Raw genomic sequence first — 12,117 nt, 5'->3', positions numbered from 1 at the left:
AAACCAGTTCACATATAGACAAATTACACTTTCACAGGGATTGCGTTTATATGTTGCGATTTTATAAAAAAAAAAAAGTATTCACTTAGTAGAAAAGTGCAGTGTACAGGACACGGAACAACATATTTACCCGGTGCAATGATATTGCAGATAACCGGCTCAACACTGCGTCTTCAGAACATATTCATCCCCTCCTGGGGCAGTCCGTTCCTGGCCGCGGAGTGCTGCCTTCCTGAGGGCTAAAAAGCGCTTGCTGGTGTGCGAGCAACAGTCGGGACGTTTCAGGAGTTTCCTTCCTTTCTCAACCAGGTTAAGAAAGTGGGGTAACTCCTGAAATGTCCCGACATTTTGAGTATCTTTCACTTCATGTTACTTTTTTATTTTGTAGACGCTCAAGAAGTAGGTCAAGAAGGAGATCTCATTCGAAATCCAGAAGCAGACGACGATCTAAGAGCCCCAGGAGGAGGCGATCCCACTCAAGAGAAAGAAGCCGCCGTTCTCGATCCAAATCCAGGTAACTAGTTGATTTTCACTTGTCCTACTCATAACAATGCAGGTACCAATATAAAACAGCAACATTAATGGAAAAATCTCATCCTTAATTTACTACTTGTAGAGATAAAAAGCGAGAAGAAAAAGATAAAAAGCGATCTAAAACCCCACCCAAGAGCTACAGCACAAGCAGGCGATCTCGAAGCACAAGCAGGTATGATGCTGTACCAGTTGCACTTATTACTGAGCCAGTCTGTCTTGTCCATTTCCTCCACTTTAAATCTGATTATTCAGTGTTTGTATCATTTTAATCCTTTTTTTTTTTCTTTTTTCCCTTGCAGGGACAGGAGGCGCAGAAAGAGTCGTAGTGCAACTCGATCTCCTCCTAAAAAAATAAGATCACCTAAGAGGAAAGCATCTCGCACCCCATCACCTAGAAGGTATTTCTTTCAACCTCAGAACAACTGAAACCTGCAGCATTACTGTTCTTAATCCCTAGACAACATCAGGCGTACACTTTGAAGCGTTAAATGACTATGAAGCCAGCGCAGGAATTGCGGTCACTTCATATGTGCGGGGTGTCTGCTGCTCTAATTAGCTGGACACTCCAGGCTAATGACGCGCAACAACAATCCTGCCACTATCAATTTACTGTTTAGATGCCATGTCAATGCTGATCACAGCGTCTAAATGCATAAATTGCTATTGCTGGTAAACTCAGAGGGCTCAGCGGAGACCCGTGATCACATCCTGTGAGCTAAAATGGCAACGATGGGTCTTCTTGCGTCTGAGTGTTTACACTCTAACCGATCTCTAGATATCGTCAGAAGTGCATGTCAGCGCACTTCGCTCCAGAGCTGGCTGCAATCTGTCCAGCTGCACTGGTCAAGCTTTATAGACTTAATTATGATTCCATTTAGTGCAGCTGGATGTAGATTGTGGCTAGCTAGGGAGTGAATTAACATCTAAAAGTAAAAGGACAGTGCACTGACCATACGGATTACATCATCATAAGATGTTTGTCTTCTTTCAAAAAACAGGATACAGCGTGAAGGTGGCAAACTAGTATGGGGGTTTTCACGGGCTACGGAACTTGTCACACTACATGCGCTTTATCAGGCCCCTATTTCGTAATGGGTTGGAAAATGTGTTGAAAAAGGCCCCCAACAAAATCACCATGGTGGAGATTTAGCAGAACCTGTCTAGAGCAAAAGTTGCTGTGTTTTCCCATAGCAACCAATCAAATTGCTTCTTTTATTTCTCAGATGCCTTTTAACCCTTTGGGGACTGTTTTTCTGTTTTTGCACTTTGGTTTTTTTCCTCTTCACCTTTCTAAAATCATAAAGCTTTCAATTTTGCACCTACAGACCCAAATGATGGCTTATTTTTATTAGGGAAGGGGTTAAGTCACATTAACGCTTTAACTTTTTTTTTTGCAATATTATAACATGCAGTACATTGATTGCCAGCACTGTTCAATGCAAAGCCATAGCATTGCATTGATCAGTGTCATCAGCGGCGGTTGCTCAAGCCTAGATCTCAATCGCCAATCGGACGTGCCGGAGGCTGGCAACGGACCCTCCGCCCGCGTCCTAGCTGATCAGGACACTGTGGTTTCACTACGGTGGTCCCATTCAGCCCGACTGAGCTACTGGAAATGTTCTGTGTTTTTTTTGTTTTTTTTTTAATTTTTTTACAGACTGCTCAGGGTTTTCACTTGATTAACATCTGGTTTGCATGCTAATCTAGTGGATCGTGTTTTTGCTGTGTTGAGTTTTAGTTTCTACTGACTGTATATTAACATCTAACAGTATCTTCCAAACAGTGTGTCCAGCTGTAGCAAAACTGCCAAAGGCTGTCCTGGCATGCTGAAGGTGGTAGTTTGGCAACATCTTGAGGCACACTGTTTGGGAAAACACAGATCTAGAGATTGGTCAGGGCCTCAACAATGAGACCCTGAGCCGTAAAAACCTTTCATATGTCTGTCTGAAAAGACAAAAGATTTACTATATGATGGGGATAGTGCAGTGTTTTCCTAAACACCACTCATCACCTATCGTGCAGATAAGTAATGAGGGGATTTTCCCAGAAACAACACTATCTTTCGTGTAAGTTGTCACATGTAAGAAGAAACCAAAGCAACATCATGCACTTGTAATCTTTTTAACAGACTGATAAACTTCCATTCTAGGCATAAAAAGGAAAAGAAGAAGGATAAAGACAGAGAAAAGAACAGGGATGAAAGGGAGAGATCTTCCAGTAAAAAGAAGAAAAGCAAAGACAAAGAGAAGGAGCGTGAGCGAAGATCGGAAAGCGAAAAAGACGTGAAAGTAAGTTTACTGACAAAAACATTGGTAATTTGTGTGGCGGTAATGTGTACATGCGCCATATTAAATGGTTGCATGACGTGATGAATATGGGGCAAGTACAACGTCAGTACCCCACTTAGTATGGTTCCTCCTCTGTGACTTTTAAATTTGTTGCACCAAAAATTGTGACTGTCCACAGCCCGTTTTGTAAGCCAGCTTTGGGCTTTTATAGACTTTCAACAAATTTAGGGCATTGCAAAAAATCAGGCGGCAACTTATATCATGCAACAGCTCATGATTTTAAGAGATATTCTGGGATTTTCTTTTTATTGGACTATGCTACAGGGGCTGTAAAGTTAGTGTAGTTAATAATATATTGTCTGTACCTGTGTTTGGTGGTCTTGCAATTCTTATGTGATCTTTGCCCCAATGTTTATTTTTAGCAGCATACAAAAAGGAGATTTTTTTTGTACTCACCGGATAAAAAAATGAAGATATGGGTGGGTGCTGTGTCCCCCAATGAAGGCTACGAGAGATTTTATGTTCAGTACGAAAAATCTCCTTTTCTCGGTCGCTCTTCATTGGGGGACACCTATACTGATGGGACGTTCCAAAGCAGTGTGGGAATAACAACCATTAGAGAAAGGGAATCAGTCCAGAGACCGAACCCACTTGTCTGTTAGGTCTGCGGACAAGAACCCAGGCCAGAGACAACAGAGGCCCAGAGAAAAGAGGACCAGAAACTGAGCTCCCGGAAGATCCCCCGTCCATGCAGATGGACTAGGATGCCAAAGGAAGGGACCGTCCTTTGCAGAGACTAAACCTACGGTCCATATAGAGAGCCAAGAAAATAGACTAGGAAGCCAGATGGGCCAGAACCATCCTGGAAGTAGGAAATCAACCCCAAGGAACACAGAACCAGACAGAGGGCTAGCCTGGCTGGGAAACAAAAATGTAAAAAGGGCACAACAAGAGAACCCCTACCCGGGTCGACCAAATAAAGAGAACATGGTGGAAAGGTGCCAAGGAGAGCAGCGTATGCCTGAGCAGAAGGTGAGCACAAAAGGTGGAGACCAGAAAACCACTGGAAAAAAGACTGAAACCGGCTCGAGAGGCCTGGTGCATAAGATCGATGACCTGGACATCTGGAAAGCCAAAACCCCTGTCCCAGGGGCCTGCCGCGAGCACCCGGAAGGTGAAATCAGCTCGACTGGTGTAAACCTGATGACCGAAACACCCTCAATCTCGGGAGTACATGGACCCCGAAGGAGGAGACTGAAAGTAATAACAACCAAAAAAGGAAGGAACGCCCTGAAAAGGAGCATCTTGACACACCGGAGAGACAGAAATGAGAACTGGAGGTTACTGAGTCACTTGGAAGATGAAGACTTACACGGAAGGAAATACTTCCAAAAAGGAGCAGAAGACCCTGAAAAGGAGCATCCCAGAACCCAGAGCGACTAACATGGGAATCGGAGGTTCCTGCATCTTCAGGAACTCACACCTGAAGGGTACGTAAACCCAACGGCCGAGAAACTCTCCGGGAGACAAACTTCAGTGTCGAGACAAGAAGTGCGGTACAGAAAGACCGCCCCACAATGGGATCACCGAGAAGTCTGGGCAGGAGAGCTACACATGCCGAGACCTCAACCATCGCTAAGGCCCAAACTGACTGTCGCCCCAACAGGTGCCATGCCAGAACAGAGGTGCTCAACCGCTGCAGGCCTTTAGAACAAGATCACAGGAAGGCCCGAAGCACACCCCACCGACAGAAGGGACAGAGGACCTAAGCATACGTAGGGACACAGACATGGTTGCCTCACGATAGTAGCGGGGTGCCAAGACTGCAGACATGAAGGAACCGCAGCCATCCAAAAGTCTGGCAGTATGAAAGACAGACTTGGCACCCTATGGTGTGTCACAACCATGTCCTTAGCAGACCAACAGGGCACTGAAGTCATGGGAGCAGCAGGAATGGGGGAGGTGACCTGGTGGATTAGAAAGCCATGCAGACAGTCTGGCTATCTGGCATATAGGGACCATGGCCACATCGGGTCCCGCATTCAGAACCACACACTAAAAATGGTTTACCAGCCTTAAGTCGTGAGAGCATCAGGCATGAAGAGAGGGACCTGGTAAGTAGAGAACCCCAAGAACCAGCATGTGGTGCAATGTATAGGGCCCATGGAGCAACATGGGGAGACCCACTCTGAACTACGCCTTGGCAGTGGTTGCCTGAACTTCCGCCATGGTGTGGGAAGTGTGTGGTAGTTGACCCGATGTAGCAGTAAACCATGCGGTCATCAGTCCGGCTGACTGGTTGAGGATTCCTGAACTCACAGGAGCACTCCTTAGAACCCTCTCACAGAAAGTGGGGCACAGAGTGTGGCCAATTGGATGGGTAACCTGGTGGTGTAGGAGAGCATGCAGACTAAGGACTGGTTGACTGGCAGCAGTCCCTTGTGCCTGCAGGAACCCCCTGACAGATTCCTCACTCCAACAGTGAGGTACGGAAGCCACAGCCATGCACGCGGCAGCCCAGAGATGGGAGACCGGCAGCGGTCGGAAACCGTACAGACAAAAGTCTGTCGTAACGAGTGCCCCTTCAGTCGCTGGTGATAAGGGGACATTCAATAACTGTGCCAGTTTGACACATGTGGAAAGGCGGGGAAGTTTAAAAGCCATGGATAGAATCCCCGTCACCCTGGGAGATCGGGGGAGGCTTAGGAGCTGTGGATTGTATCCCCATCACCCTGCATAGGGTTCAAAGGACACGCCAGATCACTCCACCGGACACCGCGCACTAGCAGTGAGGTACTGGAACTCCAGATGCAGATACATCAGCCCTTGGAGAAGTGAAAGGCGGCAGAGAAAACCATGCAGACCACTATCTGGTTTACTGGTATGGGTCCACAGTAGACAGCGGGTCACTCCAGCGGTCACCTCGCACTAGAAGTGGGGTACCGTAATCCAGCGGCGGACATGGCAGTTGAGATTAGTGACAGGCGAAATTACTGTCTGGCCTAATGAGCAGGTCCAATCCTTGTCCACGCTGGGACGCGTCCACTGAGACATCGCACTGAACGTGGAGATCCGGGGCAGTAGCCGTAGATTCGGCTGCTTGTGGAGGAGAGAATGTGTGCACACCAGGAACACCCGGCGGACATGACAGACATGCCATGGCAACCAGCGGTAGAGGAGGAACAGACCTCTGTAACCCTGGTATCTTCCAAGGGATCATGAAATCCCTCGCAATGACCCACCACGGCGAGTCACATACGCTCCATGACAGTGAGAACCCTGCCGAATGTGGGTATGCCAGAGACATACCCAATGTAATGTGCCATATAAAGTCCCATACAGGGTGATGGAGACAATAAAGGGGCCCCCGTATACAGTCCCAGAAAAAGAGCTCAGCAGATATTAAGCTAAAAAGAACAGAAGTGACAAGGGTGCAATTTTTTTTTTTTACTCACACCAAAATGGCAGAAAGGAAGCGTGGTAGCAAGGCACAGTGTGCTGAATATGTTCGCTTGATCCCTAAAGGTATAACGGCTAGGAAGCCCACAACATGTCCCTCATGCAGGGACACTAAGGAAAGCTCATGTGGCAGCCCTAGGAGCGGCGACGGTATGGAGCAGCGTGTTCAGAAGTGCCTGCTAAGGTGCCGCAAAGCTCCGAGGCTAGGGGACAAGAGCGGGTCTGACTGGAAGAACTCCCGCCAGGTTGTAGCTTAGGGAGGCCGACTGAGCCGCTCAGATAACAGAGTGCGGAGCAAGACGCTGCTGGAGGTGCAATATTCACATCAGCTGGTAAGCACCCGCCAGCCACAGAAATGATCCATAGGGTGTGCGATCCTGGGGAGGAGGCGCTGCCTGGCCTACTGGTCCGCGCCCTCTCGGGGAGAAGGGCGTAGCCATGTGCCGCCATAGCCCCCTGAAAAAGGGAGAGGGAGCGTTGCCTGGCCTTCCTGGTCGCATGCTGGCTCAGGGGAAGAAAGGAGACCACATGCCGCCATAACCCTGAACTCCCGCCGGCTGAGCCCCCAGTGTGCTGCTGACCCCTGCAGTAGGGGAAAACATAGCTGGCGGAAAGGAGGAACAGCAAGGCTGTTCTGAGGTGATCTGGAAAAGAGCGCCTGTGGAGGCAGCTGCTGCAAAAGGCTGGCAGCCGTCCTCTACAGGACCTAGTATGCAGAGACCTAGCCCTTCCATGAGACCCTGAGCAATCCCCCAATAAAGGAGTCCCGTTTTAGGGGGGAAGAGGGGGGGGGGTACATACTCACCTGCAGATGCCATCCTTTATACTCACCTCAGGCGTCTTAAGCCAGCATTAGGCCACACTACATCATACCAGGCTAAGATAGTGGGGCGAGCGGACCCAGGGTACAACCTCCAGGTGCTGGCCATTGGCGAGAAGGGGTTAACAGTACGTAACTCTATGTCTGTGCCCTTTCATCGCATATGGGGGAACAGTGAGCGCCATGCTCCTGAAGCCCCACCTGTAAAAGGGAATAAAAACCTGACTAAACAGCCCTTACTAGAAAATAATAAATAAATACCAGGTCTGGGGAGCTCCCAGACTTGTGTCTTGCCTCCTACTGACACTAGCTAAAACTGAATACCTCACTTCCAGTGGGCGGGATTATCCTGCCAGGGAGGAGCTGACTTTTTCTTCCTAGTGTCAGCGCCTCCTAGTGGCAAGAGCATATACCAATCAGTATAGTTGTCCCCCCCCCAACGAAGAGCGACCGAGAAATTAGTGTAGTCTCTGGCTTTTCCCAGATTATAGTGCGGCCCAAGACATAACATCCCTAGTCAGGTGTTGACAGGGAGCCTGTCTGTGCTTTTATGGCTGTAGTAACCACTGGGTGGGAGTGAGATCGTTCTCCACAGGACTGCAGGGAATTATTTCAATCACAACACACATGGAAGGGAGCTCAGCTGTGCTGCAAAGGGTGGGGTGACTATGTGGGAGGGAGAAAAGTGACCTCACTTCACTTACAAACAAGGGATCTTTGGACTTGGAGGGAACTCAAACAGGAAATAGCAATTTCACAAAAAGAAAACAGCATCATTATGGTGGACTCACAACATAGCCACTTAGACAAGCATTGATCCTTCCTAAGCATGTCCATTACTGTCTGCCAGGTAAGTACTAAAGCAGTGGTCTCCAACCTGCAGACCTCCAAGATGTTGCAAAACTAGCTGGTGGCTGTCCGGGCATGCTGGGAGTTGTAGTTTTGCAACATCTGGAGGTATGCAGGTTGGAGACCACTGTACTAAAGTCACCTTATGCTGGATAACCCCTTTAATTCATGACCACTGCAAAAAGTTAACTAGACTATGGGCATAGCTACACAATTTTAGAAGAAACATCTAAACCAAAAGTTGCAATAAAAAATAAATAAATAAATATATATTAATCTCACAAAAATTAGGGATCGACCGATATCAATTTTTTAGGACCAATAATATGTGAACTTTGAGGCCGATAACTTATACCGGAATATCAGTATAAGTTATCGGCTATTCTCTCCGCTATTCTCAAAGTAGCGCCGACGCTCGCTACTCTCCCCCTGCCTGTCCTGGGGTCCTCCCTAGTCTGACCGCCGCTGCCCCATTGCCTCCCCCCATCCCCGGTTTTATAATTACCTGTTCCCGGGGTCCGCGCTACTTCTGGCTCCTGAGCTGTCGCTGTGCGCACTGACGACGACGTCGCGTTGAGGACGTCACTCGTCATTGCGCAGAGCACAGCAATAGCGCAGGAAGTAGCGCGGACCCCGGGAACAGGTAATTATAAAACCGGGGATGGGGGAGGCAATGGGGCAGTGGCGGTCTCGGGCCGGCGGGGCATTATCGGCAAGGTAATTGCCGATACCGGTAATGTCAAAAATCGTGGATATCGGCCAAACCGATAATCGGTCGATCCCTAATATAAATTTCCCTTCTATTCTTGATCCCCCAATGATTTTCTTGTCTCTGACCACAAGCTTTACCTTGTCTGTTCTTTCCATCCCTATAGCAGGTGACACGTGACTACGATGAAGAGGAGCAGGGCTACGACAGCGAGAAGGACAAGAGAGAAGAGTATATGGTGACGGAAGCCAGTCCTGCGCAAGAGAGCGAGGCGGCAGAAGAGAGGACGGTTATTGACTCGGTAAAAGACTCCAAAGTGAATGGAGACGATCATCATGAGGAAGATATGGATATGAGTGATTGAGTGCTTCCCTTTCCCCAGTGCTCCTCCTTACGTGATATTTTTAAATTTTTTTTTTTTTTTGTTTGTTTAACCTAATTTTGGTCGTCAGCAGCACAGAGTGAATGTAAAACTACAGAAGTCATTAGATTTGTACCGAAGGGTTTTGTCTGAAACATTGAAGTGGATTAACCTGTCTTGTGTGGTTTTTAAAGAGAAACTGTAAAAAAAAAAAAAAAAAAACACACACAAAACCCTCCTTTCGTTCTTTAACTTGACGCAACTTATCAAATACGTTGCATGCGTCCTCTACACCTTCGCATGTGTTGTATCATTTTTCTTTCTATTTAGATGCTCAATTTCCTCCTCCCCCCCCCTTATGTGCTAGAACCCAGTCCTTTGCTGCAGTTACCACAAATAGTTTTCATAGTATCCGGAACACTGCTGTCCGCAACGAATGGCCTCCTTTTTTTTTTTTTTAAACATTTCCAAATGTTTCCTCCTCAACCTAGGTAGACCGTTAGACGTCGTACTGCGCCGTTCTGTGGGATTTCTTTAGTAAAACGTAATCTATATTTTTGTTTTGAAGACTTAGAGGCTTTTTTAGCATTTAAAGTTATTTTAACTTCGTATGGCAGTGTTTCCATAGCAGTGTGCCTCCGGCTGTCCAGGCATGCTGGGAGTTGTAGTTTTGCAACAGCTGGAGGCACACTATTTAGGAAAACACTGGCCTAAGGCTGGCTTTCAGGGCATGCTGGGAGTTCTAGTTTTGCAGCAGCTGGAGGCAGCCTTGTTGGAAAACACTGCCATATGCTAGACACGTCATTGGGGATTGCTGTAGGGCCCAATAGCATGGACAAATCTGTGTGTGAACTGCACACTAAGGCAGTGTTTCCCAACCAGTGTGCCTCCAGCTGTTGCAAAACTACAACTCCCAGCATGCCCGGACAGCCGAAGGCTGTCCGGGCATGCTGGGAGTTGTAGTTTTGCAACAGCTGGAGGCACACTGGTTGGGAAACCCTGCACTAAAGATCCTGTTGATCGTTTTTATTTTTCTGACCATGAAATGATTTGCCGATAGGTGTTTGCGGTCTTCGGTCTGTTGCTCTCTAGCAGTCACATGCTCATAAGTCCAAGCATTTAGGGCCTGCTGGGAGTTGTAGTTTCTGTAGAGCCACAGTCTTGGATTCTCTCCTTTTTTTTTTTTATGTAGGACAATAATGGAGTTTTCCACTTGAACGTTCACCAGAAATCATTTTCTTGCTTTTTTGTAAATTAAATCGAGAGACGTTGTGCGTTAATTGGATGTTTGTTGCGCTTTTCAGAATTTTTTTTTCTTCTTCCCTTCTCCCCCCTCAGACTTTCAACATGCCTTTTTGTGTTCACCCCCCTGGTGCCGTAGTGAGTCCATTCTATTATACGCTGAGTAGTTGGTGCATTTTATTTCAGATTTTTTTTTTTTTTTCCCAACCTTTCACGGCTTCACTTTTGTTCATTATCAAACAAACAAATGTAGGTTCCAATCTGTGCCATCTCGATGTACAGTTACTGAAATTTTGTTTTACGAAAACCTTTGATAATAAAATGTATAAATGGAAATTGTTTGACCCCCTCCCTTTTTTTGATTTTTACACAAGCCTCCTGTCATATTTAAAGGAGTGCTCCAGAACTTATCCCTTACTTATCCCCATCTCTATGTAGGTAAACGAATACATCACTGTGCAGGGGGTTGGAGCTTCCCCGCAAACCTTTGGATAGGGGTTACATTTTACTAAACTGGATATCCCCTTTATTGTGAGAGCAGCATAAAACAGGTCCAGACATCTTTCTCTATTCAAATAGTGAAAACCTATTAATGATTTATTGGTTTAAACCAGGAGACAGTAGACTGCAGTGTTCCACACGTGGTAAGTACATGGTATTGTAACAGGCAATGCATAAAACCACCACTAGATGGCAAAGTGTATATCGTACACCATTATAATAGGGGGAGGAATACCATAAAAGGCCACTAGATGTCATAGTAAACACATGAATGGGGATTTCCTATAGAACATAGAGAGGTGACTGAAGATGCCTGGAAGGAGACTAATAGGAAAGTTCTCTCTACAAAGGCAAAGCAATAAAACAGATAATATATACAATTTCTTAGCCTCTTATATCAGACCCGACCGTTATATACTCATATACAGTCGTGGCCGTAAATGTTGGCACTAGAGATGAGCGAACTAACAGTAAATTCGATTCGTCACGAACTTCTCGGCTCGGCAGTTGATGACTTTTCCTGCATAAATTAGTTCAGCTTGCAGGTGCTCCGATGAGCTGGAAAAGGTGGATACAGTCCTAGGAGACTCTTTCCTAGGACTGTATCCACCTTTTCCAGCACCTGAAGGCTGAACTAATTTTTCTAGAAAATGAAGTATTTCTCACAGAAAAGGATTGCAGTAACACATGTTTTGCTATACACGTGTTAATTCCCTTTTGTGTGTTGGAACTAAACCAAAAAAGGAGGGGAAAAAAGCAAATTGGACATTATGTCACCAAACTCCAAAAATGGGCCGGCCAAAATTATTGGCACCCTTAACTTAATATTTGGTCGCACACCCTTTGGAAAAAATAACTGAAAACAGTGTCTTCCTATAACCATCAATAAGCTTCTTACACCTCTCAGCTGGAATGTTGGACCACTCTTCCTTTACAAACTGCTCCCGGTCTCTTATTGGAAGGCGCCTTTTCCCAACAGTAATTTTAAGATCTCTTCACAGGTGATCAATGGGATTTAGATCTGGACTCGTTGCTGCCACTTCAGAACTCTCCAGTGCTTTGCCATACATTTCTGGGGGCTTTTTGACATATGTTTGGGGTCATTGGGGGACATTTATCAAAACCTGTCCAGAGGAAAAGTTGCCTGTAGCAACCAATCAGATCGCTTCTTTCATTTTGCTGAGGCCTTGTTAAAAATGAAAGTGATCTGATTGGTTGCTCTGGGCAACTTCTCTTCTGGACAGGTTTTGATAAATCTGCCCCATTGTCTTACTGGAAGACTGAAGATCTCGGATGCAAACTCAGCTTTCTGACACTGGGCTGTACAGTGCGACCCAAAATCTGTTGGTAATCC

The 12,117-nt window shown here is 46.5% G+C and overlaps 1 protein-coding gene across 5 annotated transcripts in view; it reads left to right on the top strand.

Moving 5' to 3' along the window:
• SRSF11 (serine and arginine rich splicing factor 11) overlaps window positions 1–10,598 on the top strand; it is a 37,267-nt gene extending 26,669 nt beyond the window's left edge. For all 5 annotated transcript variants that reach the window (XM_056532741.1, XM_056532740.1, XM_056532742.1 and 2 more), the window contains 5 exons: window positions 389–514; window positions 617–706; window positions 834–932; window positions 2,684–2,822; window positions 8,826–10,598. In XM_056532741.1, coding sequence (XP_056388716.1) covers window positions 389–514; window positions 617–706; window positions 834–932; window positions 2,684–2,822; window positions 8,826–9,023 — 652 coding nt within the window. In that variant the 3' untranslated portion in view covers window positions 9,024–10,598. The remainder of the gene's footprint in view (window positions 1–388; window positions 515–616; window positions 707–833; window positions 933–2,683; window positions 2,823–8,825) is intronic.
• Window positions 10,599–12,117: the final 1,519 nt, after the last annotated feature.

Source organism: Hyla sarda, chromosome 7, assembly GCF_029499605.1.
Source record: "Hyla sarda isolate aHylSar1 chromosome 7, aHylSar1.hap1, whole genome shotgun sequence".
Taxonomy (NCBI): Eukaryota; Metazoa; Chordata; class Amphibia; order Anura; family Hylidae; genus Hyla; species Hyla sarda.
This window is presented reverse-complemented; position numbering and strand designations above follow the sequence as displayed.